General features: G+C 38.3%; 1 protein-coding gene across 2 annotated transcripts in view; it reads right to left on the minus strand.

The window, feature by feature from the left end:
• Positions 1–4,627: 4,627 nt before the first annotated feature.
• The window catches only part of Rgs13 (regulator of G protein signaling 13), a 38,708-nt gene continuing 18,555 nt past the window's right edge, over positions 4,628–24,780 (minus strand). The window contains exons 5-6 of one of the 2 annotated variants that reach the window (XM_021199153.1): positions 6,686–6,852; positions 4,628–5,651 (exon numbers count right to left, since the gene is read on the minus strand). In XM_021199153.1, coding sequence (XP_021054812.1) covers positions 5,469–5,651; positions 6,686–6,852 — 350 coding nt within the window. In that variant the 3' untranslated portion in view covers positions 4,628–5,468. The remainder of the gene's footprint in view (positions 5,652–6,685; positions 6,853–24,780) is intronic. The other variant, XM_021199154.1, reaches the window with a different exon arrangement.

Below are 24,780 nucleotides of genomic sequence, written 5' to 3' on the forward strand. Positions count from 1 at the left end.
AAATGAATGCATGTGTGCCTGCTTGTTTGCTTCTGCTTAGCTCCTGTTCTCTACTCGTACTCACTTCAGAATCCCTTCCATTATCCCCACTTAGGGAATGGTGATACCTACAGTGGGCTGGCTCTTCCTATTTCAGCTATGAATTCATTAAGACTCTCTTTTTAGGTGATTTTAGATTGTTCCAAGTTGACAAAGCTAACCACCACACTTAAGGTTTCCACCACATGTAATAACTGCGCCCTCTGCATGGTCTCCAAGTCCCTTAGGTCATGGTGTCACAGAGTGTCCCTTAGGTCATGGTGTCACAGAGTGTCCCTTAGGTCATGGTGTCACAGAGTGTCCCTTNGTCCCTTAGGTCATGGTGTCACAGAGTGTCCCTTAGGTCATGGTGTCACAGAGTGTCCCTTAGGTCATGGTGTCACAGAGTGTCCCTTGGTCATGGTATCACACAATGCTATTTGAACTTATCATGCTGATTGCTTTAGACACTGGTTGTCTGTGATCCTTTCCCTCATTGTTCAAATATAATCTGTTCAAAATTCCTGCCTCATAAATATTCTCTTTTTCACATTTGCTAGTATTCCCTTTTGTTTGGGCTTTTTAGGTGACTGTTATGGCTACTTTTGTTCTATTTTTGAATATAGATGCCTATATCAGGGACTGGAGAGATGGCTCAGCATCTTAAATTAAAATTAAAATTATTGTCTGCTCTTCCTGAGATCCTGAGTTCAATTCCCAGCAACTACATAGTGGCTCACAACTATCTGTAATGGGATCCAATGCCCTCTTCTGGGATATCCAAAGACAGCAATACTGTATTCATATACATAAAATAAATAAATCTTTTTTAAAAGCACAAATAAGTAAATTAATTGTGTTATTTCATCCATAAAAGTAAAATAAATTTCAATGAGACTGAAGAATGTTCTGAAATATGCATAGCTGCTAGACTTTGGAGTCGGGTTGTGAACTTGGAGCAGCCTCTTAGCAGAACTCCCACCATCTTCTGCATTTCTGCAAGTGTCGCATGTTCTCCTGTCTCCAGTCCTTGTTCAGGGTCACACAGCCTTCCCCTCTTCCCCAAGAGATCTCGCAATCATTCTTCACAACCCTTCTCACACAGCAAGTTTCGGTTCTTTACGGGTGTATGGGATGTGCAGGTTCCACTGTGTACAGGATGATGGTGCTTCTGGGTTTCCAAGGCAGCCTTTGTCCATGTATGCTTTGCTGTGATCGCTGTGGGCTTCAGTTATCACTACACATGTCACCGAGAGTGGAAATCATACCATAACTAATGGTTGTCTGCACAGTATCTTGGTGCTACAGGAGCCAGGTTAATTTTCTTAAACAAATGCCTCTATAAATGTCATTTGTGTAATAATTTTATATTTTCTCTTCTATTTTCTCAGGACATTATTTTTTTTCTACCGGGATGTATAATTCTCATGAAGCTTATTTTGCCTCTTTAATTTTTCTATTAACAACACTGGGAAACTTTTATAAATAAAATACTTTGTTTGCCCCTCTCTCTTGTTCCCAAGTCCAGAGTTTCCCTAATTAATGTCATTGTTCCCTGAGCCTAGATATTTTCCTATACTATACTACATTACTGTACTTTGTTTTTACAGGTTTTGTTTTCTGCTAGGCAACAGCTAATGTGTTAAAATTAGGGACTCATTCTTCTTGTGTGAGTTTAGATGCTATTTTTCAGTGATGGGAATTTCAAGTCCTAGATAGGTGAAAGATACTTTTTAGGCTGTGGGACTTACCATTTTCTCTAAATTATAATCTTTTATGCCTTTGAAGAAAACTGCTGTATGTCTTTTCTATATTATTCCAAAATTAATAGAAAGTCCTTTGTAAAGAATTTGTGTGTGTGTGTGTGTGTGTGTGTGTGTGTGTGTGTGTGTGTGTAAGTATAAATAGAAAAATGGTCATCTGTGCTAGGATACATGAATTCTGAGACATTTCTTTATCACTATTTTCTTAATGATAATGAAGTCTTTGTGTGTGTGTGTGTGTGTGTGTGTGTGTGTGTGTGTGTGTGTGTGAATATATTCACAAGTATATATGGGTGTTCAAGCATATGTATGCATGTGGCAGCTAGAGGTGTCAGGTTCCTTTCTTCATCACTCTTCACTTTATGGTTTAAATTTCTTATATGTTTAAAAAACATGTGATTGCTTTGCCAGAACATATTGGTATACCATGTGCATGCCCAGTGGGTGCAGAGGTTAGAGGAAGGCATCAGAGCTACTGGAACTAGAGTTACAGAAGGCTGTGAGTCACCAGGCGAGTGTTGTGTACTGAATATATGTACTCTTCAAGAGCAGAAAGTGCGCTTAACTTCTAAGCATCTCTACAGTCACCTTCATCTTAATTTTTGAGATAGGGTCTCTCACTGAACTTGGACCTCATCCATTTAGCTGTGATATATGGCTAGTGATATGGCAGCTAGTTTTATCTGTAGTTTTATATGTCTCCATTGACAGTCTGTATAGCACCTTTACATACTGTGAGAGCTTATTCCTCTGGGAGACATTTCAGGGTTAGTTCCAGCTTGGTGCCTCCAAGTTCTGTATCTGAAGCATTTGGTGTCTTCAGTAATAAGGTCTTATCTTCAAGTTCTGGGAGACAACTAAGGACAATGTCAATAATCTATTTAGTTTTGGGAGTCTCTTGGATACTCATGGTCAACCACTCAAAGGGAGATTTGCCTTGCCCAGCACGGGATTTTTGTTAGATAGTTTATTGTTCTTGTGGAGAACATTCTCACTCCCAAGTAGCACAATTTCATTTAAATATACATACATACATACATACATACATACATACATACATACATACATACACACACACACACACACACACACACACCCATACACATATGTATACATGTTTAAGTAAACAGTAGTTTTCCTTACGACATTTTCAATCATCCTTAATGTTGTTTATCATCCATTTTCTCTTTCTGTCTCTGTCTCTCTGTCTCTGTCTCTCTCTGTTTGTCTCTCTCTGTGTGTGACTGTGTCTCTGCCTCCCTCTTTCTCAGTATTTCCTTCCTCCTGCCTCCCTTTTTTCACATTTCCTTCGCAGCACCTGTGTCCTACCATATCTCCTTTCTAGACCTCCCTAGACTTCCTTCTTATCTCTGCTCCCTTTTGATTTGTTTCTGGTTCCTGTGGTTACTTCATGTTATATACTCATTTCTAAAGATTCAGAGCTAAGGCCTACAAATTAGAGGCATTTGTCTTTCTATGTGAGAGTTACTTCACTCAGTGTAATGTTTCCTAGTGGCATCCATTTACCCACAAATTTCATGATTTTTCTTTTGTAACAGATGGATAGAATTACACTGTATATATGTATATGTACCACATTTTCATTATCCATCTTTCTATTGTAAACAGAGCAGAAATAAACCTGGCTGGGCAATTAAATCCAACCTGCCTTCATGATAAATCCTAGAGAAAACAGGATTGGAGGGAACATACTTCAGCATGCAAGAAGTTGCATATAACAAACCTATGGACCCAAATTTCTTTGAAGACTGGGGCAGGAGATTTATGAGTTCAAAGTCTGCCTTGGTTTGAGAGTGAGTTGAAGACTAGGGTGGGTGACTTAGAAATTAAAGAGAGGACATAGAAAAGGAAACTTGGTCCTAAGAGATGACTTAATGAATAAAGGTGCTAGCCATTAAACCTTGTAGTGATTCCTGGGACTCACAAGGTAGAGAGAACTGACTCCTCCCTACAAGTTGTCCTTAGACTTCTGTACATGCAATGTTGCATGTATGCATCTAAAATCCCCCCAATAAATAAAATGTAAAGTAAATTTTAAAAAGAAAAGTAAGGAAACTGAAGAGCAGAGTCATTGTGACATTTTTTCCCCCTAACCTCTATAGTGTACACAGATCTAAATAAATTCACATAATTGTTAGTTTGGGAAACCCACAAGTGAAACTTAAGTCTCTTATAATACATTTAGTATTCTTTCCATGTATGGCGTCAAAGCATCCATTCCCTACTATATTACCAGTGATTCTACACTTATTCACTTACTGTTTGGCTGGCTTCTCTGGGACTGGAGGCAGGTGGTTGGTGCCTTAGCATTTCTCAGCACCTGAATAGACTGTGGTTGGCTGTGCAGTCACTCATGCTGCCCCCTTTGAATGTAGAAAGCAGTAATTAAAATGCCTGGAACCTTGTGAACCATGGACTCGGCATACTTTATTTTTTCAGGTTCAACAGAACACAATAGCTCCAGGAGTAAGGACCATGATACTGTGAGAACTCAGAGTTCCTTGGAAGAGTGGGAGCTTGGCTACACCAGAAGGGTCAAATCTATTTTAAGGTGCTTTTCAAAACCACGAGGAAACATGAGGATTGAAAAGTGAATCTGGAATATGGTGAGGGTCAGTTTCAATACTTTCTGTCCATCAGCAACACAATGTCATTTTTTACAGTATAAGAAATGTCAAGGAACACTTGACATTTCACTTGACATTTCTTATAGTACAAAAGGTAACAGTTCAAATTTTGTGTCTGTGTATGTATGTTGGTCCTCCAGAACTCCAGATCTGGGGGTTGACTCTAAATTCTTTTAATGTTTTAAAGTGACTGTACGGTGACACCAAACAAGCAAGTTAAACTGCTTTATTTTATTTTTTCACTTTTGCAAACTTTAGGCCCTTTGAAATGTTCGTGGTAAGGTACAATAAGTTGTCTTTGAAAAATATGCACATAGCTTTTAGTTTCTACTGATTGATTTCCAACACTATGGTGAGTTCATATTATGAAGACGTTAATCTCAAATAAAAGACCAATTTTATAGCCCAATGACATTGTAAGTGTAAAATACAAATAAAAAAATCCACATATAGTAAAAGCTTATAATTATCCCAAAGATTTAACATGTAGAAGACATATGTGATATAGGTCAAGTGACCTTCTAAGGTCAACCATTGACATGCTACTGGGAAAATTTTTAGCTAAATTTCCTTTGAATATCATATTTTCTATACTGATTATGTTAAAATTCAACAGATTATATTATGACTTGTATGTCTATATACTAATTCAAGATATTCTAAGAATATCTATAAAATATATAAGGACAAAATTCACGGAGCAATGGTTTTAAAACTGGTTATTTGTGCTATGACTGCCAATTTTTTTTAATGAAAACTATCATTAGTTGCTTAGTATAGTAAAAATGTTATAGTGTTTATATGATAAAAGGAAGCTCATTTTTTCTTCTCTGTTAATTCCTCTCTGTAAATATGCTATAAATTGTGTCTCAGCATCTGTGAGCTCTTTGGGCTTGGATTGAATTTCCCTTGGGATCTAGAGATCAACTTATGACTTGGTTTCTGTTTCATTTCTCCCTTCATTCTCATTTTGTGTCTTTTTCTAAATTACATTAGCACTTGCAATATGCCATCTTCAGTTTAAACTTCTGGGTAGCAATCAAGAGCTTTTGGATTGAACAGTTTTCAGTAGTTGTTGGTACATTTCAGACTTTAAAAATCTGGGATAAGAATCCATTTCCATATGCATGTATACAATCTTTTGAGCTTCTTCAAAGCATGTTTGAGTGGGTTCTCGAATGCTTTTGATGATAGCTTCCCGTGTTGTACTGTCAATGTTAATCTGAAAAATAAAATTGTAGGTTAAGCACAATAAATACATATGCCTACAATGGAATGCTTTCATCTACTATCCTCTTTTTCAGAGTAACAGGATAGTTTAGGCTCAATTTTCAGAGGTATTTAAAGACTTTTATGAAATGAAGTCTTCACTCTTTTTAAAAGTAAAAATCCATCATTAGCACTCAGGGAAAGAATGAAAGCATCAAGTCTGTGACCAGGGAACCTTAGAAACCTCTGCTTCCTTGGAACATGCCAGTGGTTTGCTAGTGGTAGTCTGCAAACATGGAAGTCTATGAACTGGAGGGCTCTTCTTTAAAGGAAAAAAGGAAGTTGGTGGTTGCTTTAAACTTTACTCTCCTTAGTAGAGTAAAGTTTATTCACAAATGCTGTGTTAGCCAACCAAGTCCTAAAATAGGAAGCAACTGAGGAGAAGTGAAGACATAGAGGGGAGAAGTGGTTATCTCAGAAAACTAAAAATTTCCAGAAGGGTTTGTGGGAATCATTGAATAATATAGGGTTATGCTGAGTAATAGATATCTCCTGTGCTATCCTCCACCCTTGCATTTAACATGAATTGTAAGTTTGGGAAGTTTCTCTGTCAGGAGCCTTGGGGTTAGGCAGCGTGAAAGTAGTAATGGCAGCTTGGATGTCAGCTGGGGTGGTTGGATTATGCTAAGGTGAAATGACTCAGAGGACCAACCTCACTGGGGCATTCATTCATGGCATTTCAAGTTTATGATGGCAGAGAAATCTTTCCACAATCCCTTTGCTCTTTTTAACTGTGCTCGACAGTAAGATAGGCTATTGGGTAGAGGATTGTGGATCAAACAGCTCACCTTTGAATTCTATGGTTACTACTTAGTGACTCTACCACACAGGGGGAATTCATAGGTTTTGTGACTGAAAAATATCATGAGTAATTCTTAATTTATTTAATTTTATGAGATATTGGGATGGACTATGACTAGCATGTAATGGTCTTCAAGTTAATAGTGTCTTCCAAGTGATGCCCCAACTGCCATGTCCCATTGTTACCTCTCTAGGAGACTGTGGCTGGATGTAGATATTGTAAAGCTTTTTTGCCCTAGAAATTCTGCCCCTCCGTGAAGCAATTTTCTTGTAGGTTTCACATGCCATCCAGAATTTAATGTTCTCATCACTGTGCTCCAATTTTAAATATGCTGTGTACACTATTGGGCCATCTAAAAGTAGAAAAAAAAATGTGATTGTTTTTTGGGTTAACAGAATTTAAACAACAATTCATAAAGAAAAACCAAACAACAATTCATATAGTTTAATCCAGAAGCCCAAAGAAGAGCTCTAAAGATACAGAACAAATGGATACGCTCTAAGTATAACTTTATCAGCCACACTCTCAGGTCTCTATACATCTGAAGCATGTCCAAGGATGCCATTAGTTGGTGAAGTTACCCCTTTGTTCTGAGTCACTCAGTGGAAAATATTTGTCAGTTTAGATGTACCTGTGACAGAAAGGCCACAAGATGTCATAAGAACACACACAAATGTCTTAAGCTACATAGGCAGACAGAACTCTCCTCATAAAGTTATATAAAGTATTTAAGACCTCACAATAAAGTGATAGGTAAGAACTAGGTTAACAATCTGGCAAGTCAGGGCTGGGAGGAAACAATCCAAGCTATGTATGAGTGATACTTTGATGAGCTAGAGCTGTCAGGAGTGTTCCTCAATGTCCAATCAACAGAACAGGAAGATGAAGAATTCAACATTATCCTTATAGTTTATGGTTCAAGCCAGAAATAGGGACCAAGTAAGGAATGGAATCCAGGGGGATGTTGCATACCTTCTCAGAACCTAACACATGGCAATGTATTGTGTTGAACATAACCAGGAGATGACACTTGGTGCTTAGATGGTTATCTTCAGTTCTGGTCTTGAACAGCCACTGGGGTGTGAGGGTGAGTACAGAATGGGATGACTTTTATTCTGACCCCTATTCGTGGGAGCTTGTGCTCATAGATTAGTTATGCTTTCATAAGTTCATCCTGTTACTCATCATCCCTGGGACCATCTAGCACCAAGGTTCGAGATGAATACATTGAGATTGACACTAATCTCTTTTTGGTGACTGTGAAGTCTTTTAGTACATATGAGACATTTAATGGCTAAATGCTAAAATGACGAAGCAACTTTCAAGTAATGTTAAGAGAATGATGTTTAGTCAGACTGAATATGAGTCTGTAGACTGCCAGAGTAACTTTTTTTCTTTTACACTCAGTGCATCATTTAATGTTTGCAAGTTAATGAGTTTTAAGGTCAGTACCTGTCCCTGAAATTGTTAACCATAAGTTGTGCCATTATTTCCTAAGGTATAGGATTTTGCTAACAAAAATGTTGCTTAGTATCATTAACTGTTGTAGGAAATAGTGGTAATCAAATGGAATAGAAGTGAGGACATATTTTCCTGCATCTTCATAGAAGACATTATTAGCTCATTTATTATCATTATAAAATCAAGCTACTTGGACTTCATGTGGGTCTGGAACAAATGGAACAGGGACTATCCCAAAAGCTTTTGCCTTTATATGGGATATGGTTTTCAAGCTGAGCTGCCTTGTCTGGCCTCAGTGGGAGGGATTGAAGTGCCAGGTTTGGGGGGTTCCAGTGGAAAGGGCACCTTCTCAGAGGAGAAGGAGGGATAGGGGAAGGATTGTGTGGGAAGGGGTGACTGGGAGAGGGACAGTGAGTAGGATGTAGAGTGAATAAGTAAAAAAAAATTAAATAACACACACACACACACACACACACACACACACACACACGGATAAAGAACTAACTCTAATTCTAACCCTAGCACCATTGGAGACATCAGGACAGTTAGACATATGCATGTTCATTGCAATTAGGCCATAGAAAATTGTATTGCATTCATTGAAGTACATATGTTAAAGGACACAAAAGTAATCAACCTAACACCATTGAAAAGATTAAGGTGAACTATTGCATATATGCAGTGTCATTGTATATATGCCATAGGAAAGTGTATGGCATTTTGTGAAATGCATATGTAAAAGTACAGGAAAGTATAAAAGAACAGTGTTCCCTCACTAAAACAAGTCACATCCATAGCAGAGATTACTACATTCAGCTGAATGGGAAAAAACACAGGATTCTCTGGGAGAAAAGACCTTGCCTTTCTTCTTTAAAACACATATGTGTAAGGAAGGAAACCTAACTATAACTCTAACCCTGACCCTAACCCTAACCCTAACCCTAACTCTAATCCTAATTCTAACCTGAAACCTAATAGTAACCATAACTTTTACCTTAAACATAACACCATTAGAGAGATTAGGACAATCAGCTACACATATGCATCTTCATTGCCTTTATGCCATAGGAAGTTGTGTTGAATTCTGTGAAATGCATGCTTTGGAAGAGATAACATTTTGGAAGAAAAAAACCTTGCCTTTCTTCTTTAAAACACACATGGGTGTTGAGGTTTGCTCTGTGGCTATGCATTGTAATGTTAATTTCTAAACCAGAAGGTCTGGGCCTAAGAGTGACTTTCCATGCTTACATGCTTCTGTTCTACAAACCTTGTTCCTTTAAAACTATTGGTTAAGACATGCTCTGTCTTCCCCGCTGCCATGCCTCACCTACTCTGTGTCCTGGCACCTCTGCAGCAGCCCCTAAGGCCAGTGGCCCCCAAAGCCTGGGGCAGCCTCTTCATCTTGGCACAGAAATTGTTCAAGGGATGTGTGTGTGTGGGGGGGGGTCGGTAGAGGGGCAGTTGCTATCTTTGAGAAAGAAAGATGCAGGACAGCATTTCATATGTAACCATTTGAATGTTTTCGCTGTTTTTAGAAATTGGAACCCTGGTTGGGGGAAGGGGTGCCTGGGCAGTGGGGTGAGGAGATTCCATTTGTACAATAGATTGCACACTAGTGGGAGGGAGGGGGTGCTAGCAGGCAGCTGCTGTGGGAGTTGATGACAACCAGCCCAGATTGTCTGGGTATTCACTCAGAGGAGCTCCTGGAGCCTGTGCCATGAAAGGTCCAAGGTTTATGCCTGGCCAGTTCCATCCGATGAGGACTCTCCTCTCTGTTCTGTCCCCTTCCCACCCACCTGGTAACCCATTTTTAACCCTACCCGTTGATCATTTCAAGAAACCTCTGGTTACTGTGCGTCACCCAGACAAGACATGCTCCTCAAATTCAACTTGTATATTTGGCAGATTAAACAACATTATTGTAAAACAAACAAACAAACAAAAAAACAAAAACAACAAAAAAAACCTATTGGTTAAATAAAATTGACTACAGCCAATTACTGGAAGAATTAGAGGTATGTGGGATTGGGGTTGAGATCAAGAGGAGAAGGTGAAAGAAAGGAGAGGAGAGAGGAAGCTACCATGAGAAGATATGGATGATGAGCACATGGCCAGGAGAAAGAGCAAGAATCTGGGATACAGTGCTGGGGGAGTAACCATATCAACAGGCAGAAGAGTAGATTAGGGGTTACCTCCTGTAATTGTCAAAGCAAAATAAAATAAAAAACAAAAAAGAAAAGAAAATCAAGCTGCATGCTTCTTTGATTTTCACTGATTATATCAGCAGTGAAATAAGAAGAAAAACAACGTTTTATATTCAGGGAAAATCATAGAGACAGGGGTAGATACCTCTTATGAAACTCTCAGGGTTGGGGAATGTTGGTAATCTGCCAATGTGGCATGGGAATACAGAGGCCTAGAGCATGGCTCACGGTTATGTGGTCAGTGGCAGCTTGTAGTCAATGAATGGGAGAGGTTTGAAAGAACCTTCACCTTGGCTGACAGTATAAATCATATGAGGTCACAGTGTACATAGATATATAGGCTAGGAAGTGACAGAGTTAAACATTATTACCCAATGGGAAATATATTGTAACATATTTCAAATAAGAACTTTGTTTTCCCATTGACATCACTTAATATAGTCTGTGCCTTGCCATATGCATTGAAAATTAGGAGCTGAGAAATACAGTTGTAGTTATTAATACATCTTAGAGAAATAGCTAAAGCTGTGGGCAAAGTGACACACACAAAGTAATTGCTTCTTTAATAAGAAAATTTGAAAGCCCCAAATTCCCAGCACGCATTGAAATCAAGTCTTATTAACATGAATAAATTTATATAATTGGTACTTAGAGCAATGTTGACGGGGGGACTTAAGTAGAAATAGGAAACAAGGACTTTGAAATAGAGACATAAGCTATAAATCAGAAAGTAGATATTGGTAAAGTTCATAGGTCATTGAATGAGATGACTTCTGGCCAGTTAGGGAGTTAGTTGACTGAGGTGAGAATATGGTCTGGAAGCCAATATTGGATTTTGTATTACATTTAAATGTGTATTCATTATTTATTTATTTATTTATTTATTTATTTATTTATTTATTTAAAACTTGAGATTTTATTCCCTCCAACTCTTCTATATCCCATACCTCCTCTCCACCCCACTGTCTCTCTCCATGAGGATGTCCCTAACTCCTAACCCCCACCCCACCAGACCTCTAAACTCCCTGGGGCCTCCAGTCTCTTGAGGGTTAGGTGCATCTTCTCTGACTAAACTGAGACCCGGCAGTCCTCTGCTGTATATGTGCTGTGGGCCTCATATCAGCTGGTGTATGCTGCTTGGTTGGTGTTCCAGTGTCTGAGAGGTCTCCGGGGTCCAGGTTAATTGAAACGGCTGGTCCGCCTACAGGGTTGTCTTCCTCCTCAGCTTCTTCCAGCTTTCTCCTAATTCAACCACAGGGGTCAGCAGCTTCTGTCCATTGGTTGGGTGTAAATATCTGCATCTGACTCTTTTAGCTGCTTGTTGGGTCTTTCAGAGAACAGTCTATTTCAGAGAAATAGATCCCTTTTTGTGAGCACTCCATAGCCTCAGTAATAGTGTCAGGTCTTGGGGCCTCCCCTTGAGCTGGATCCCACTTTGGGCCTTTCACTGGACCTTCTTTTCCTCAGGCTCCTCTCCATTTCCATCCCTGCAGTTCTTTCAGACGGGAACAATTATGGGTCAGAGTTTTGACTGTGGGAGGGTAACTCCATCCCTCACTTGATGCCCTGTCTTTCTGCTGGAGGTGGGCTCTACAAGTTCCCTCTCCCCACTGTAGGGCATTTCATCTAAGGACCCTCCCTTTGAGTCCTGAGAGTTTCTCAACTCCCAAGTCTCTGGTATATTCTGGAGGTATATTCCCCTCAACTTCCTACCTCCTGCAGTTGCTTGTTTCCATTCTTTCTGTTGGAACTCAGGGCGTCAGTCCTTTTCCCCCACCCAATACCTGATCATGTTCCCCTCTAGCGCCTATCTCCTTTTCCTCCCAGGTCCCTCCCTCTCTCCCCATCTGTGGTTGCTTTCTTCTCCTGCCCAAGTGGAACTGAGGCATCCTCACTTTTGTCCTTCAGTTTGTTGACCTTTTTGAGTTCTCTAGACTGTATCTAGGGTATTCTGTACTTTTTTTTTTTTTTTTTCTAATATCCACGTATTAGTGAGTACATACCATGCATGTCTTTTGGGATCTGAGTTACCTCACTCGGGATGATATATTCTAGTTCTATCCATTTACCTGCAAAACTTAGGAGGTCCTCATTCTTAATAGCTGAGTAGCATTCCACTGTGAAAATGAACCACATTTTCTGTATCCATTCTTCTGTCCTGGGTCATCTGGGTTGTTTCCAGCTTCTGGCTATCACAAACAAGGTTGCTATGTACATAGTGGAACATGTGCCCCTGTGGCATGGTGGGGCATCTTTTGGGTGTATTTCCAAGAGTGGTATTGCTGGGTCTTCAGGTAGATCTATTTCCAATTTTCTGAGAAACCTCCAGATTGATTTCCAGAGTGGTTGTACCAGTTTGCAATCCCACCAACAATGGAGTAGTGTTCATCTTTCTCCCCATCCTCACCAACATGTGCTGTCATCTGAAGCTTCGATCTTAGCCATTCTGATTAGTGTAAGGTGGAATCTCAGGGTCATTTTGATTTGCATTTCTCTGATCACTAAGGACTTTGAACATTTCCTTAGGTGTTTCTCAGCCATTCAAGATTCCTTTGTTGTGAATTCTCGGTTTAGTTCTATACTCCATGCTTTGATTGGGTTGTTTGGTTTTTTGGCGTTTAGCTTCTTGAATTCTTTATATGTTTTGGGTATTAGCTCCCTATTGGATGTGGGGTTAGTAAAGGTCCCCCCCCCCCCCGATCTGTAGGTTACCAATTTGTCTTACTGGCTATTTGAGAATTGCTTTTTCTATGTCTTTGAAGAATTGTGTTGGAATTTTGATGAAGATTGCATTGAATCTGTAGGGTGCCTTAGGTAGAATGGCCATTTTTACTATGCTAATTCTGCCATTCCATCACCATGGGAGATCTTTGCATTTCCTGAGATCTTCGATTTCTTTCTAGAGAGACTCGAAATTATTGTCATACAGATCTTTCACTTGTTTGGTTAGAGTTACCCCAAGATGTTTTATATTACTTGTGGCTATTGTAAAGGGAATTGTTTCTCTAATTTCTTTTTCAGCCTGTTTATCATTTGTATAAAGGAAGGCTGCTGATTTATTTGAGCTAATTTTATATCCAGCCACTTTGCTGAAGTTGTTTATCATCTGAAGTTCTCTGGTAGACATTTTGGGGTAGCTTATGCATACTATCATATAGTCTGCAAATAGTGATACCTTTATTTCTTCTTTGCCAATTTGTATACCCTTTTGTTGTCTTAATGTTCTAACTAGCACTTTGGACTCTCTATTGAATATATATGGGGAGAGTGGGCATCCTTGTCTCTGATTTTAGTGGAATTGCTTCAAGTATCTCTCCATTTAATTTGATATTGGCTGTCAGTTTGCTGTATATCTTTATATACCTTTACTATGTTTAGGTATGGGTCTTGAATTCCTGATCTCTCCAATATTTTTAACATGAAGGGGTGTTGTATTTTGTCAAATGCTTTTTCTGTATCTATGGAGATGATTATTTGAATTTTTTCTTTGAGTTTGTTTATATAGTAGATTACGTTCATTGATTTTCGTATATTAAACCAACCTTACGTCCCTGGGATGAAGCCTACTTGATTGTGGTGAATGATGGTTTGATATGTTCTTGGATTTGGTTTGCAAGAATTTTATTGAGTATTTCTGCATCGATATTCACAAGCATGTTTGGTCTGGCATTCGCATTTTTGGTTAGGTCCTTGTGTGGCTTTATCAGAGCAATTGTGGCTTCATAGAATGAATTAAGTACTGCTCCTTCTGTTTCTATTTTATGAGATAATAAATATGATACCAATAATATATTGGTATCAGATCTTTTTTGAAGGTCTGGTAGAATTCTGCATTAAATCCATTTGGCCCTGGTATTTTTTTTTTGTTTGTTTGTTTGTTTGTGAGATTTTTAATGACTTCTATTTCCTTATGGGATACGGGCCTGTTTAGATGGTTTACCTGCTCTTGATTTAAGTTTGGTATATGGTATCTATCTAGAAAACCATCCATTTCACCTAGATTTTCCAGTTTTGTTGAGTATAGGCTTTTGTAGTAGGATCTGATGATTTTTTTTTGAATTTCCTTTGTTTCTGTTGTTATGTCTCCCTTTTCTTTTCTGATTTTGTTAATTTGGATACTGCCTCTGGGCCCTTTAGTTAGTTTGGCCAGGGGGTTATCTATCTTGTTGATTTTCTCAAAGAACCTGCTTTTGGTTTTGTTGATTCTTTGTATTGTTCTCTTTGCTTCTATTTGATTGATTTTTGCCCTGAGTTTGACTATTTCTTGCTGTCTACTCCTCTTGGGTGTGTTTGCTTCTTTTTGTTTTAGAGCTCTCAGGTGTGCTGTTAAGTTGCTAGTGTAAGATCTCTACAGTTTCTTTACCAGGGTACTTAGTGCTATGAATTTTCCTCTTAGTACCACTTTCATTGTGTCCTATAAGTTTGGGTATGATGTATCGACATTTACATTAAATTCTAGGAAGTCTTTAATTTCTTTCTTTATTTCTTCCCTGACCAAGTTATCATTAAGTAGAGAGTTGTTCAGTTTCCACGTGTATGTGAGCTTCATGTTGTTTTTGCTGTTATTGAAGACCAGCCTTAGGCCATGGTGATCTAATAGGATGCAAGGAATTATTTCAATCTTCTTGTATCATTTGAGGGTTGTTTTGTGACCAATTATATGGTCAATTTTGGAGAAGGTACCATTAAGTGCTGAGAAGATGGTGTATTCTTTTGTTTTAGGGTGAAATATTCTGTAGATATCTGTTAAATCCATTTGGTTCATAAGCTCTGTTAGTTTCACTGTGTCTCTCTTTAGTTTCTGTTTCAATGACCTGTCCATTGATGAGAGTGGGGTGTTGAAGACTCCCGTTATTATTGTGTGGGGTTCAATATGTGTTTTGAGATTTGGTAAAGTTTCATTTATGAATTTGGTTCCTCTTGCATTTGTGGCATAGAGGTTCAGAATTGAGACTTTCTCTTGGTGGATTTTCCCTTTGATGACTATGAAGTGTCTTTTCTCATCATGCTTAATAACTTTGGGTTGAAAGTATTTTATTGGATATTACAGTGGCAACTCCAACTTGTTTCCTGGAATCATTTGCTTGGAAGACCTTTTTCTATCCTTTTACTCTAAGTTAGTACCTGTCTTTGTTATTGAGGTGTGTTTCTTGTATGCAGCAAAATGCTGGATCTCTTTTTGCATATCAGTCTCTTAGCTTAGGTATTTTTATGGGTGAGTCCATTAATATTGAGAGATATTAAAGACAGATGACTGTTGGTTCCTGATATGTTTGTTTTTGTAGTTGGCCTTAAGTGCTTGTGGTTCTCTCCTTTTGGTTTTGTTGTGAGGTGCTTAATATCTTCTCTTTTCTTTGGTGCAGGTATCTTCCTTGTGTTGGAGTTTTCCTTCTAGGATCCTCTGTAGGGCTTGATTGGTAAATAGATACTGTTTGATTTTGGTTTTGTCCTGGAATATTTTCTTTTATCCATCTATGTTGATTGAGAGTTTTGCTGGGTATAGTAGTCTAGGCTGAAATTTGTGTTCTCTTAGAGTTTGTATGACCTCTGACCAGGTTCTTCTGACTTTCATAGTCTCTGTTGAGATGTCTGGGGTAATTCTGATAGGTCTACCTTTGTATGTCACTCGGCCCTTTTCCTTTGCAGCTTTTACTATTCTTTCTTTGTTCTTTGGGTTTAGTGATTTAATTATTATATGACAAGAGGATTTTCTTTTCTGGTCTCATTTATTTGGTGTTCTATAGGCTTCTTGTACCTTTATGGTCATCTCTTTCTTTAGATTGGAGAAATTTTCTTCTATGATTTTGTTGAAGACATTTTCTGGTCCTTTGAGCTGGGAATCTTTATTTTCTTCTATTCAAATTATCCTTAGATTTGGTCTTTTCATTGTGTCCTGAATTTCCTGGATGCTTTGGGTTAGGAGCTTTTTATGTTTTGAATTTTCATTGATGGTTGTGTCAATCTCTTCTACGGTATCTTCTACATTGGAGATTCTCTCTTCTATCTCTTGTATTCTGTTGGCGATACTTACATCTCTAATTCCTGACATTTTTCCTAAGTTTTCTGTTTCCAGGTTTGCCTCTACTTGTGTTTTCTCTTTTGTTTCTACTTCCACTTTTAGGTCTTGAACTGCTTTATTCAATTCCTTCACCTGTTTGTACTTTCCTGTATTCCTTTAAGGGATTTATTTGTTTCCTCTTTAAGGGCTTCTACCTGTTTACCTGTGTTTTCCTGTTTGTTTGTTTATTTATTTATTTATTTATTTATTTTTAGAGAGATTTTTATATCCTCCTTAAAAGACTCTATTATCTTCATGAGATAGGATTTGAGGTCAGTTTTCTGATTTTCAGATGTGTTGGTGTATTCAGGGCTTGCTGTGGTGGGATAACTGGGTTTTGATGATGCTCATGTATATTGGCTTCTGTTGCTTATGGTCTTGTGCTTGCTTCTGATTGTCCCTGGTGTTTGCTGGTCTGGTGACTCTGTCTGGAGAATGCTTCTTTTGTCCTTGGGTTGCTTCAGGTCTCCTGGTAGGCTTGTGGCTCTGGCTGTACCAGACCACCTGTGGTGCCTTCCAAGTGTGGACTCTTCAGAGGGGCAGAGAAGCTGCTGTTCTGTTGCCTGAGGGTCGACTACAGTAAATCTCCTGGGAGGCCTTCAGACTGTTGGAGGAGGGGAGGATCTATGGACTGTGGTTTTTGTTTCCCAAATATTCTGAGTGCAACACATCTTCTGGGCTGGCTCAGGATATGGTGTCTCCAGGGTAGCAGACTAGCTAGCAGTGTGCCCCAGAAGAAAGGACCAGGCAGAAAGGGAGGGGTATTCGGAGGTGGGGATGGGAGTGGCTTTGGGTGGTGATGGGTCCTCAGTGTACTGGGCTCCCAGCAGCAGCTGTGGGACTTCCAGAGGGTTCTGGACTAGCACAGGACATGTGTCTCTAGGGAGCAGACTAGCTAGCCATGTATTTATTTTTAATCTTAAACTTGTACTTAAATGTTTCTAAATTCTTACTTCAGAATCAACCTGTACCTATCCCTGCATTCTTTATCTTCCCTTTTATGAGCGATGAATAAATATCTTTTTCTCCTTGGCTGGAGTAATGGTTTTATAATTCCTGACATAGCCACATGCTTGCTAATGAAATTTTTCTGAACTGATTTTTTTTTTTTTTTTTGTATTTTCCAAATTACAGTATCCTATAGGTGGTAGGTGAAATGTACTGAGTGTGGGTAGTTGCTGCAGTAGACCTTCTATTTCTATTTTTTTCTTTTTTATGAGAATTGATTTAACTTCATTAATTTATTCTGGTTAATCAGGTCTATTATCATCGATATACAAAGAATTTTAATTAAAGGAGAAAATGTATGAGTGAAAGCCACACCTTGTTTTGATAAAATAATTAGTTACTTATAACATGCACACACACAAAAAAAACTCATCAGTCAAATTGGAAAACAAGAAACACAGAGAGATGTAGGAGGCTGGTTATCCCCAATGCAGCCTTCTTATTGTTCTTCTAAATGTTTTTAATTCTTTCTCTCTGCAATATAGGAAATGGCTATTGTTGCTACCTTTCTGCCACACATGAAAACACCTATTATCTGATTTTGTTTGTGATTTAGGAAAGAAATGAACTCAATCTCTTATTTTAATAATTTCATGGTTTTTGTTTTTGTTTTTCTTGCACAGGGCATTATTTTCAGTTCTATTCTTTTAAGAGGTCCATATTTCCTTGTCCCACTCACCTCTGTACTGGCCACTGGTTTTCATGGGTCTGTGAAAGTTATGCAAAAGTGCATTTTAAGGTGGAGGCAGAAGACTTTTACTTTTCTTCCCTTGTCACAAGGTGAATAAATCTAGAAGAAACCTACTCTTTTATCCCAATGCCAGAATTAAGGCATGGAACAGAGTTGCAACTGACCTCAGTTTTCATATACGATGAATGAGAAGAAACCCTTCTTCTTTATAATCAAGTTGGATTTTAATGGTACTTATTATTTAATCATAGTTTTGCAAAAGCTGATCTAGACTACTGGAACCTGTATAATATTTCAGACATGCTCTAGTATGCAGAATGACTATGCTTACTTTTTTTTTTTTTTTTTTGCAGACATTTGTGTAAATCCTAGCTACCTAAGCAAACAGCTAGAACAACATCTGTGCAAAAAAATTTCAGGAATCTTAGTAAATGTTAAATGGAAAATCAATTTGCTGAGTTTATAGTTCTGGTGACTCATACCACAAGTGAATTATAAGGTGAAATGTTTTTCCTAAATTAGGTCATAGTGCTCCAAATAGCCTGTTTTGAAGTTTGAAATGATGCTCAGGAGATTTGATGCTGTTTAATGAAGGAAAGACCAGGACTGATTATTGGAGAGGATAAGAAAATAAGTTTGTATATGCATTTTCCTTTAAAAATGTGTGTGATACCTTAATAATCTCTATATTGCTCATTAAAAAGTAGTCTGTGGCTCACAAAGAAACATGTAACAGTTACCTTGATGGGAAGGAACATGCGAGATTTTTTTGAACTGAGTCAGAATAGTGTCATACTTTTCTGATTTTGTGCTTTTTTGCATAAGGCAAGTCTTAATTATGCATTAAATTTGACAGGTAAGACGTGGCCACACTGAACATATACATGCTAAAGTATGTGCAAACTAATTTGTAATTATTGTACTCTCAATATACATCACTGACCACACTAAAGTTTATAATTCTACTAGAATTTCTATAATCTTTTATAGCATATCTTCTGTTTTTATTAAAATTTGTGTTTTAGTTAGAATTTTTCTTTCTTTTCTATTCCCTTTAAATTTTGTTAGTTGACAAACACACTTAATACAAAGAGAGTCTATAATTCCAAGAAGTATATTATGGTCTATTATATTTATCGATTTCCTTTGTTCAACTGAGAAGCTATGAGAACCAGGACTGCAGGTTATTGTCTACTGTATGTAGAGTTCCTATTCAGTGTTAAATGGCAGGTACTGGTGGTTAAAACATTTTATAATCTATGCTTCTGTATCCTTCATGCTTTTACATTTTAATAACCTTCTTATACATTTAAAAAAGTAAAATAGGCTCTAGTCATTCCCGATGCAGGAGGTACTGAAGACCCAGCGATTATAATATTATACTATTGCTTTTCATTTTCTGACAGTGGGGAAGAAAGGGCTGGCTGAACAGCAATGTCTATAAAAGGCCATTTCTTTTCTCACTTTGGCAGGTGAAAAAGTGCATGAGAAATTGGAGAAGACAAAAAGTGCTAAATGGAAAGGGCTGAGGCAAAGTTGTACAGTAATATAAGGTGTGATGAAGGTAACCATGACAACAGCAATGGTTAGCAATCATTAGGATAAATGGTAGTGTAGGAAGCTGCCAATCCTGAGTGGGAGGCAGGAAATCTCTCACAGATGTAGTGAGCTGAGAAAATGCACATTGGGAGCAACAAAATCCACCAGTCACTTCTCATGTCTGCCCTGTGCCACTACGCCAATAAAGATGCTTCACCAGCCTGGTGGTTTATGAGTAGGGAGAGATTTCATTGCCTTATGCGGCTTGGCAATCCTACACTGTTAAATTCAGTACTCTAAATGATTGTCTACCTGTAATTATGATACATTAGAAGGGGGAGTATAAAGTACATTTAAGTATAATTTTGACCCAAAGTAAGGGACTAATGCTAGCTCTTTTTCAGAACTCCTACCTATCCAGAATGTCAGTGCTGGGCAGCTGAGGGACACAGGAAAGCCCTCAGCTGTGCTTTCTGAGTTAAAATGATCTCTGCAATCATTTTGAACATCACTCAACAAGCAGCTGTCAACTGCTATTTCTCTGATATCATAGCCCTAGAATTTCCCCAAAGAGTTATTTTGGCTCCTTTTGTACTGGTTAAAGTTTTTCCAGGTTCTCTTCTGCCTTTGCTTTCTTTAGTACTTTACATTTCCTAGTTGCTTTTACCCCATTATTCCCTCTCCTGTCTGTCATCCTCACTGTTAGCTGTTGTCATCAGACAAGCATGTTGCGGTGTTTAAACTGAGATTAAAACAATTATTGACCCCACACCTCCTTCCTGCTCCTGACCATATGTCTCTTTTCTGTCTCTGTTATTTGCATGTGTGTGTGTGTGTGTGTGTGTGTGTGTGTGTGTGTATGTGTGTGTGCATGCGCGCCTCTTACTAGTCTGGAACTGGCAAAGTCGGCTAGGCTGGGTTGCCCACACACTCTCTCACTGGGATTGTAAGTCATGAATCAGAGGAAGATTTTACAGAACAGGATATGCCCAACTTTCTCCAGAAGGAGGAAAGGGAAGCTACTTAAGAAAGAGCAGTACAGAGAGGGAGAGAGGCAGTTTTACCAGGCAAGTTTTACAGAGATAGATTGAAGAGAGAAAAAGCTAGACACAGGTAAAGACAGAATGAACCAGAGAGTGAGAAGGAGCCAGAAGATGAGAACAGATTCCTAGAGATAGTTTGAGGTCAAGCAGAGAAATTCAGTCAAAAACCTACAGTGAAGCAAGATTGAATCAATCAATCAGCTTGGAGAGTCGTTTGAGCCGGAACAGCTGAGTTGAATCATCCAGCCTGCGTTCATAAAGAACAAGAAAGGATGAGCTTATTCCACAGTAAGTCTCAGAGGCTGAAAACACTTTAGGCAAAGGTAAGTTTGTATGGAGGCTAGAAGCTTCCAAGAGTAGGCCTAGATTAGCAGATGGAGGCAGTATGCTTTAGAGATTAAATCAGTCGAATAAAAATTATTTTTACATCCACTTGACTTTTTCATAATTATCTTCAGATGCACCTGTGTCCCCACAACCAACAAAATTTTATTTCATGATTAAAATATTTTATTATGACTCTGTTCACACATATATGTCAGCCACATTTTCTTTACCAATTTAAACACCTTGACACTAGTGTTGATTCCACATCTGGCTGACTGAGAATAGAGTTGTGAAAAAGTTCAAGTACCGACCGATGGTTTCTTCACATTCACATGTTAACTGCTTTGGCTATGCAGGTAATAGTGAGAATACCAGATCATAGGGTAGTTTTATTTTTTATTTTATTTTATTTTATTTTTTTTTGCTTTTGTTTTTGAAACTATAGACATGCTTGAATTAATCTATACTAGCATCAATCGTGTACAAGCAGTTCCCTGTCTTCAGATTCTTACTAGGACTTTTTATTTATTGTTCTAGTAAGATAGTGGTTATGGGGATAAGGTATATGATAATAGTCCATTATCATTTGATTTGCACCCTCTTGATATGTAGTGATGGTGAGCCTTTTTTCATATCACGACTAATGATTTGTGCATTCTATTTTGGGAAATTTCTTCACAAACTTTATCAATTTTAAATTAGATTGCTGTTGTTGTTATTATGGTTTTAATGCTGAATTGTTTTAATCTCTTGTATATCCTGGAAATCAATCCCTGTTTGAATGAATCGTTTGTAAGTATTTATCTGCATTTTTATTTTCTTTCCTGTTCATTGACTGTATTGAAGCCATTCAGGTTGATATAATCCTGTTCATCAGTTTTTTCTTTCTCTCTTTCTTTTTTAATCTGTGTGTATACATTTTTGTTTGTATCAAAATTCTAAAGTATTTTTCCTATATCTTGTTCTAGTACTTTTATGGTTGAGTTACACTCATGTCTTGGTCCACTTTGAGTTGTTATTTGTACATGATGATGATGGTGATGGTGATGGTGTGTGTGGGTGAGTGGGTGAGTGGGAAAGAGAGAGAGAGAGAGAGAGAGAGAGAGAGAGAGAGAGAAAGAGAGAGAGATTGTTAAGGTTTCTTCTGCATTTAGATGTCTGTTTTTTAATTTCCTGAGAAGAACCAATTTATTTCTAAAATGCTCCATTCTGTTCTGTTCTATAAGATTCTGAACTGTTCTTACTACCAGTCCATTTTTGTTTTGGATGCAAGCAATCCCTCTGAAGTATGTTTTGAGTCTGGTGTTATAATGATTTGCCTTTTGTTTATTTCCTTTTTGTTCCTGGTTGATTTGATAATTTGGGTCTTTTATGGGTCCATAGAAATTCTAGAAGTGTTTTTATTTAATCATGTGAAATATAGTTGATAATTTGAAAAGGAGATTTATAAAAGTTTCTATGCATCTACTTATACAACTTCCAAAATGCCAAATGTTATAGGTATCTAGTTTTACTCCACTGTGATCAGAGAAGTTAAATGTTATAATTTTAAGGTTTTTATTATTATTATTAATTAATTGTTTGATTTATTTTCATCCCAAATGTTGCTCCCTCTTTCTGGACTCCCCTTGAAGAGTTTTTCATCCATCCTCCCTTCCCTGCACCTCTGAGAGAATGACCCCATGAGCATCCCCTCTCCTTGGGGCATCAAGTCTCTACAGAATTAGGTGCATCTTCTCCCACTGAAGTCAGACAAGGCAGGCCTCTGCTACATATGTGCTAGGGACTCTGACCAGCCCGTGTATTCTCTTTGGTTGGTGACTTAGTCTCTGGGAGTATCCAAGTGTTCAGGTTAGTTGACACTGTAGGTCTTTCTATGGAGTTGTCATCCCCTTTGGTTTCATTCAATCCTTCCCCTAACTCTTCCACTGGAGTCCAACAGAGGAATACTCCTCCATTGCTGTTGGGATTAAAAACTGGTACAACCACTCTGGAAATCTATATGATGGTTCCTCAGAAAATTGAAAATGGTTCTACCTAAAGTCCCAGATATACTACTCCTGGGTATATACCCAAAAGATGCTCCAAAATATCACAACACACATGCTCCACTATGTTCATAGCAACATTATATGTTATAGACAGAAAATGTAAGCAACTCAGATATCTCTCAAATGAAGAATGGATATAGAAAATGTGATTCATTTATACAATGAAATATTACTCAGCTATCAAAAACAAGGATATCATTTTGCAGGCTAATGAATGGAACTAGAAAATATCATCCTGAGTGAGGTAACACAACCAAAAAAATTCATGATATATACTCACTGATAAATGGATATTAGCCAAAAAGTACAGAATACCCATGATAAATTCCATTTAGAACGGGGAACAAAATAATCATGGGAGGCAGAAGGAGGGACCTGAGTGGGAGACAGGAGGGGGAGGAGAAAGGGGGGCAGGATTAGGTATGGGAGGGGGAGATAGAGCCCCTAGAGGAGGAATGGGGACACTAACATACCTTCAAATATTTCCACCCCAAATTGTTCCTGTCTAAAAGAATGCAGGGACAAAAATGGAGCAGAGACTGAACAAATGGCTGACCAGTGATTGGCCCAAATTGGGACCCATCCCATGGGCGCTGGGTGCCAAACCCTGACCCCATTACTGATGCTATGCTGTGCTTGCAGAAGGAGCCGAGTATGGCTGTCCTCTGAGAGGCTCTTCCAGGAGCTGACTGAGACAGACGTGCAGCCAAGAGTTTGAGTAAGGATTTTAATTTGTTGAGAATTGGTTATACACGTAAATATATGAAATATTCTGGAGATTGCCCTATGCTATGGTGAGAACTGTGTATTTTGTAGCCCTTTGATAAGGCTACCTATAAACTGCTGTTCACCAGTCTGTATTGTAGTCTAATGCCAATGATTGTTTGTTAATTTTTGTCTATTTGATGAAAGTAAAGCCCAGTAGAGTCCAGCTCTTCAAGTAACACTTCATACATTCAATGTGTGTACCTTTGGGTACACACATTTGCATTTTTCTTTTTGATAAATTGACTTAGTTTTAAGAAAATGCTTTATACAGCAACCCTAAGTATCGCCTAAGACCAAATATTACCCCTGCTAACACTCTTCCCTCTCTGCTGCCTCAAAAAGAACCAGAAAAAGAAATAAGAGCTGCCTTTTGGTCTTATTGACAGTGTCCTTTGCCTTACAGAAGCTTTGCAATGTAATGAGGTCCCATTTGCTGATTCTTGATCTTACAGCACAAGCCATTGGTGTTCTGTTCAGGAATTTTTCACCTGTGCTCATATCTCTTTACCAATCCTAAATCCGACAGAGGGCTAATATCCAATATACACAAAGAACTCAAGAAGATAGACTCCAGAAAAACAAATAACCATATTAAAAAATGGGGGTTCAGAGCTAAACAAAGAACTCTCAACTGAGGAATACTGAATGACTGAGAAACACCTAAAAAGTGTTTAATATCCTTAGTCATCAGGGAAAGGCAAATCAAAACAACCCTGAGAGTCCACCTCACACCAATCAGAATGGCTAAGATCAAAAACTCCAGTGACAGCAGATGCTGGTGAGGATGTGGAGAAAGAGGAACACTCCTCTATTGCTGGTAGGATCGCAAACTGGTACAACCACTCTGGAAATCAGTTTGGCGGTTCCTCAGAAGATTGGACATAGTACTGCCTGAGGACCTAGCAATACCACTTCTGGGCATATATCCAAAAGATGCTCCAACAGGTAATAAGGACACATGCTCCACTATGTTCATAGCAGCCTTATTTATAATAGCCAGAAGCTGGAAAAAAACCCAGATGTCCCTCAACAGAGGAATGGAATCAAAATATGTGATACATTTACACAATGGAGTACTACTTAGCTATTAAAAACAATGAATTTATGAAATTCTTAGGCAAATGGATGGA

This window comes from Mus pahari, chromosome 5, assembly GCF_900095145.1.
Source record: "Mus pahari chromosome 5, PAHARI_EIJ_v1.1, whole genome shotgun sequence".
NCBI lineage: Eukaryota > Metazoa > Chordata > Mammalia > Rodentia > Muridae > Mus > Mus pahari.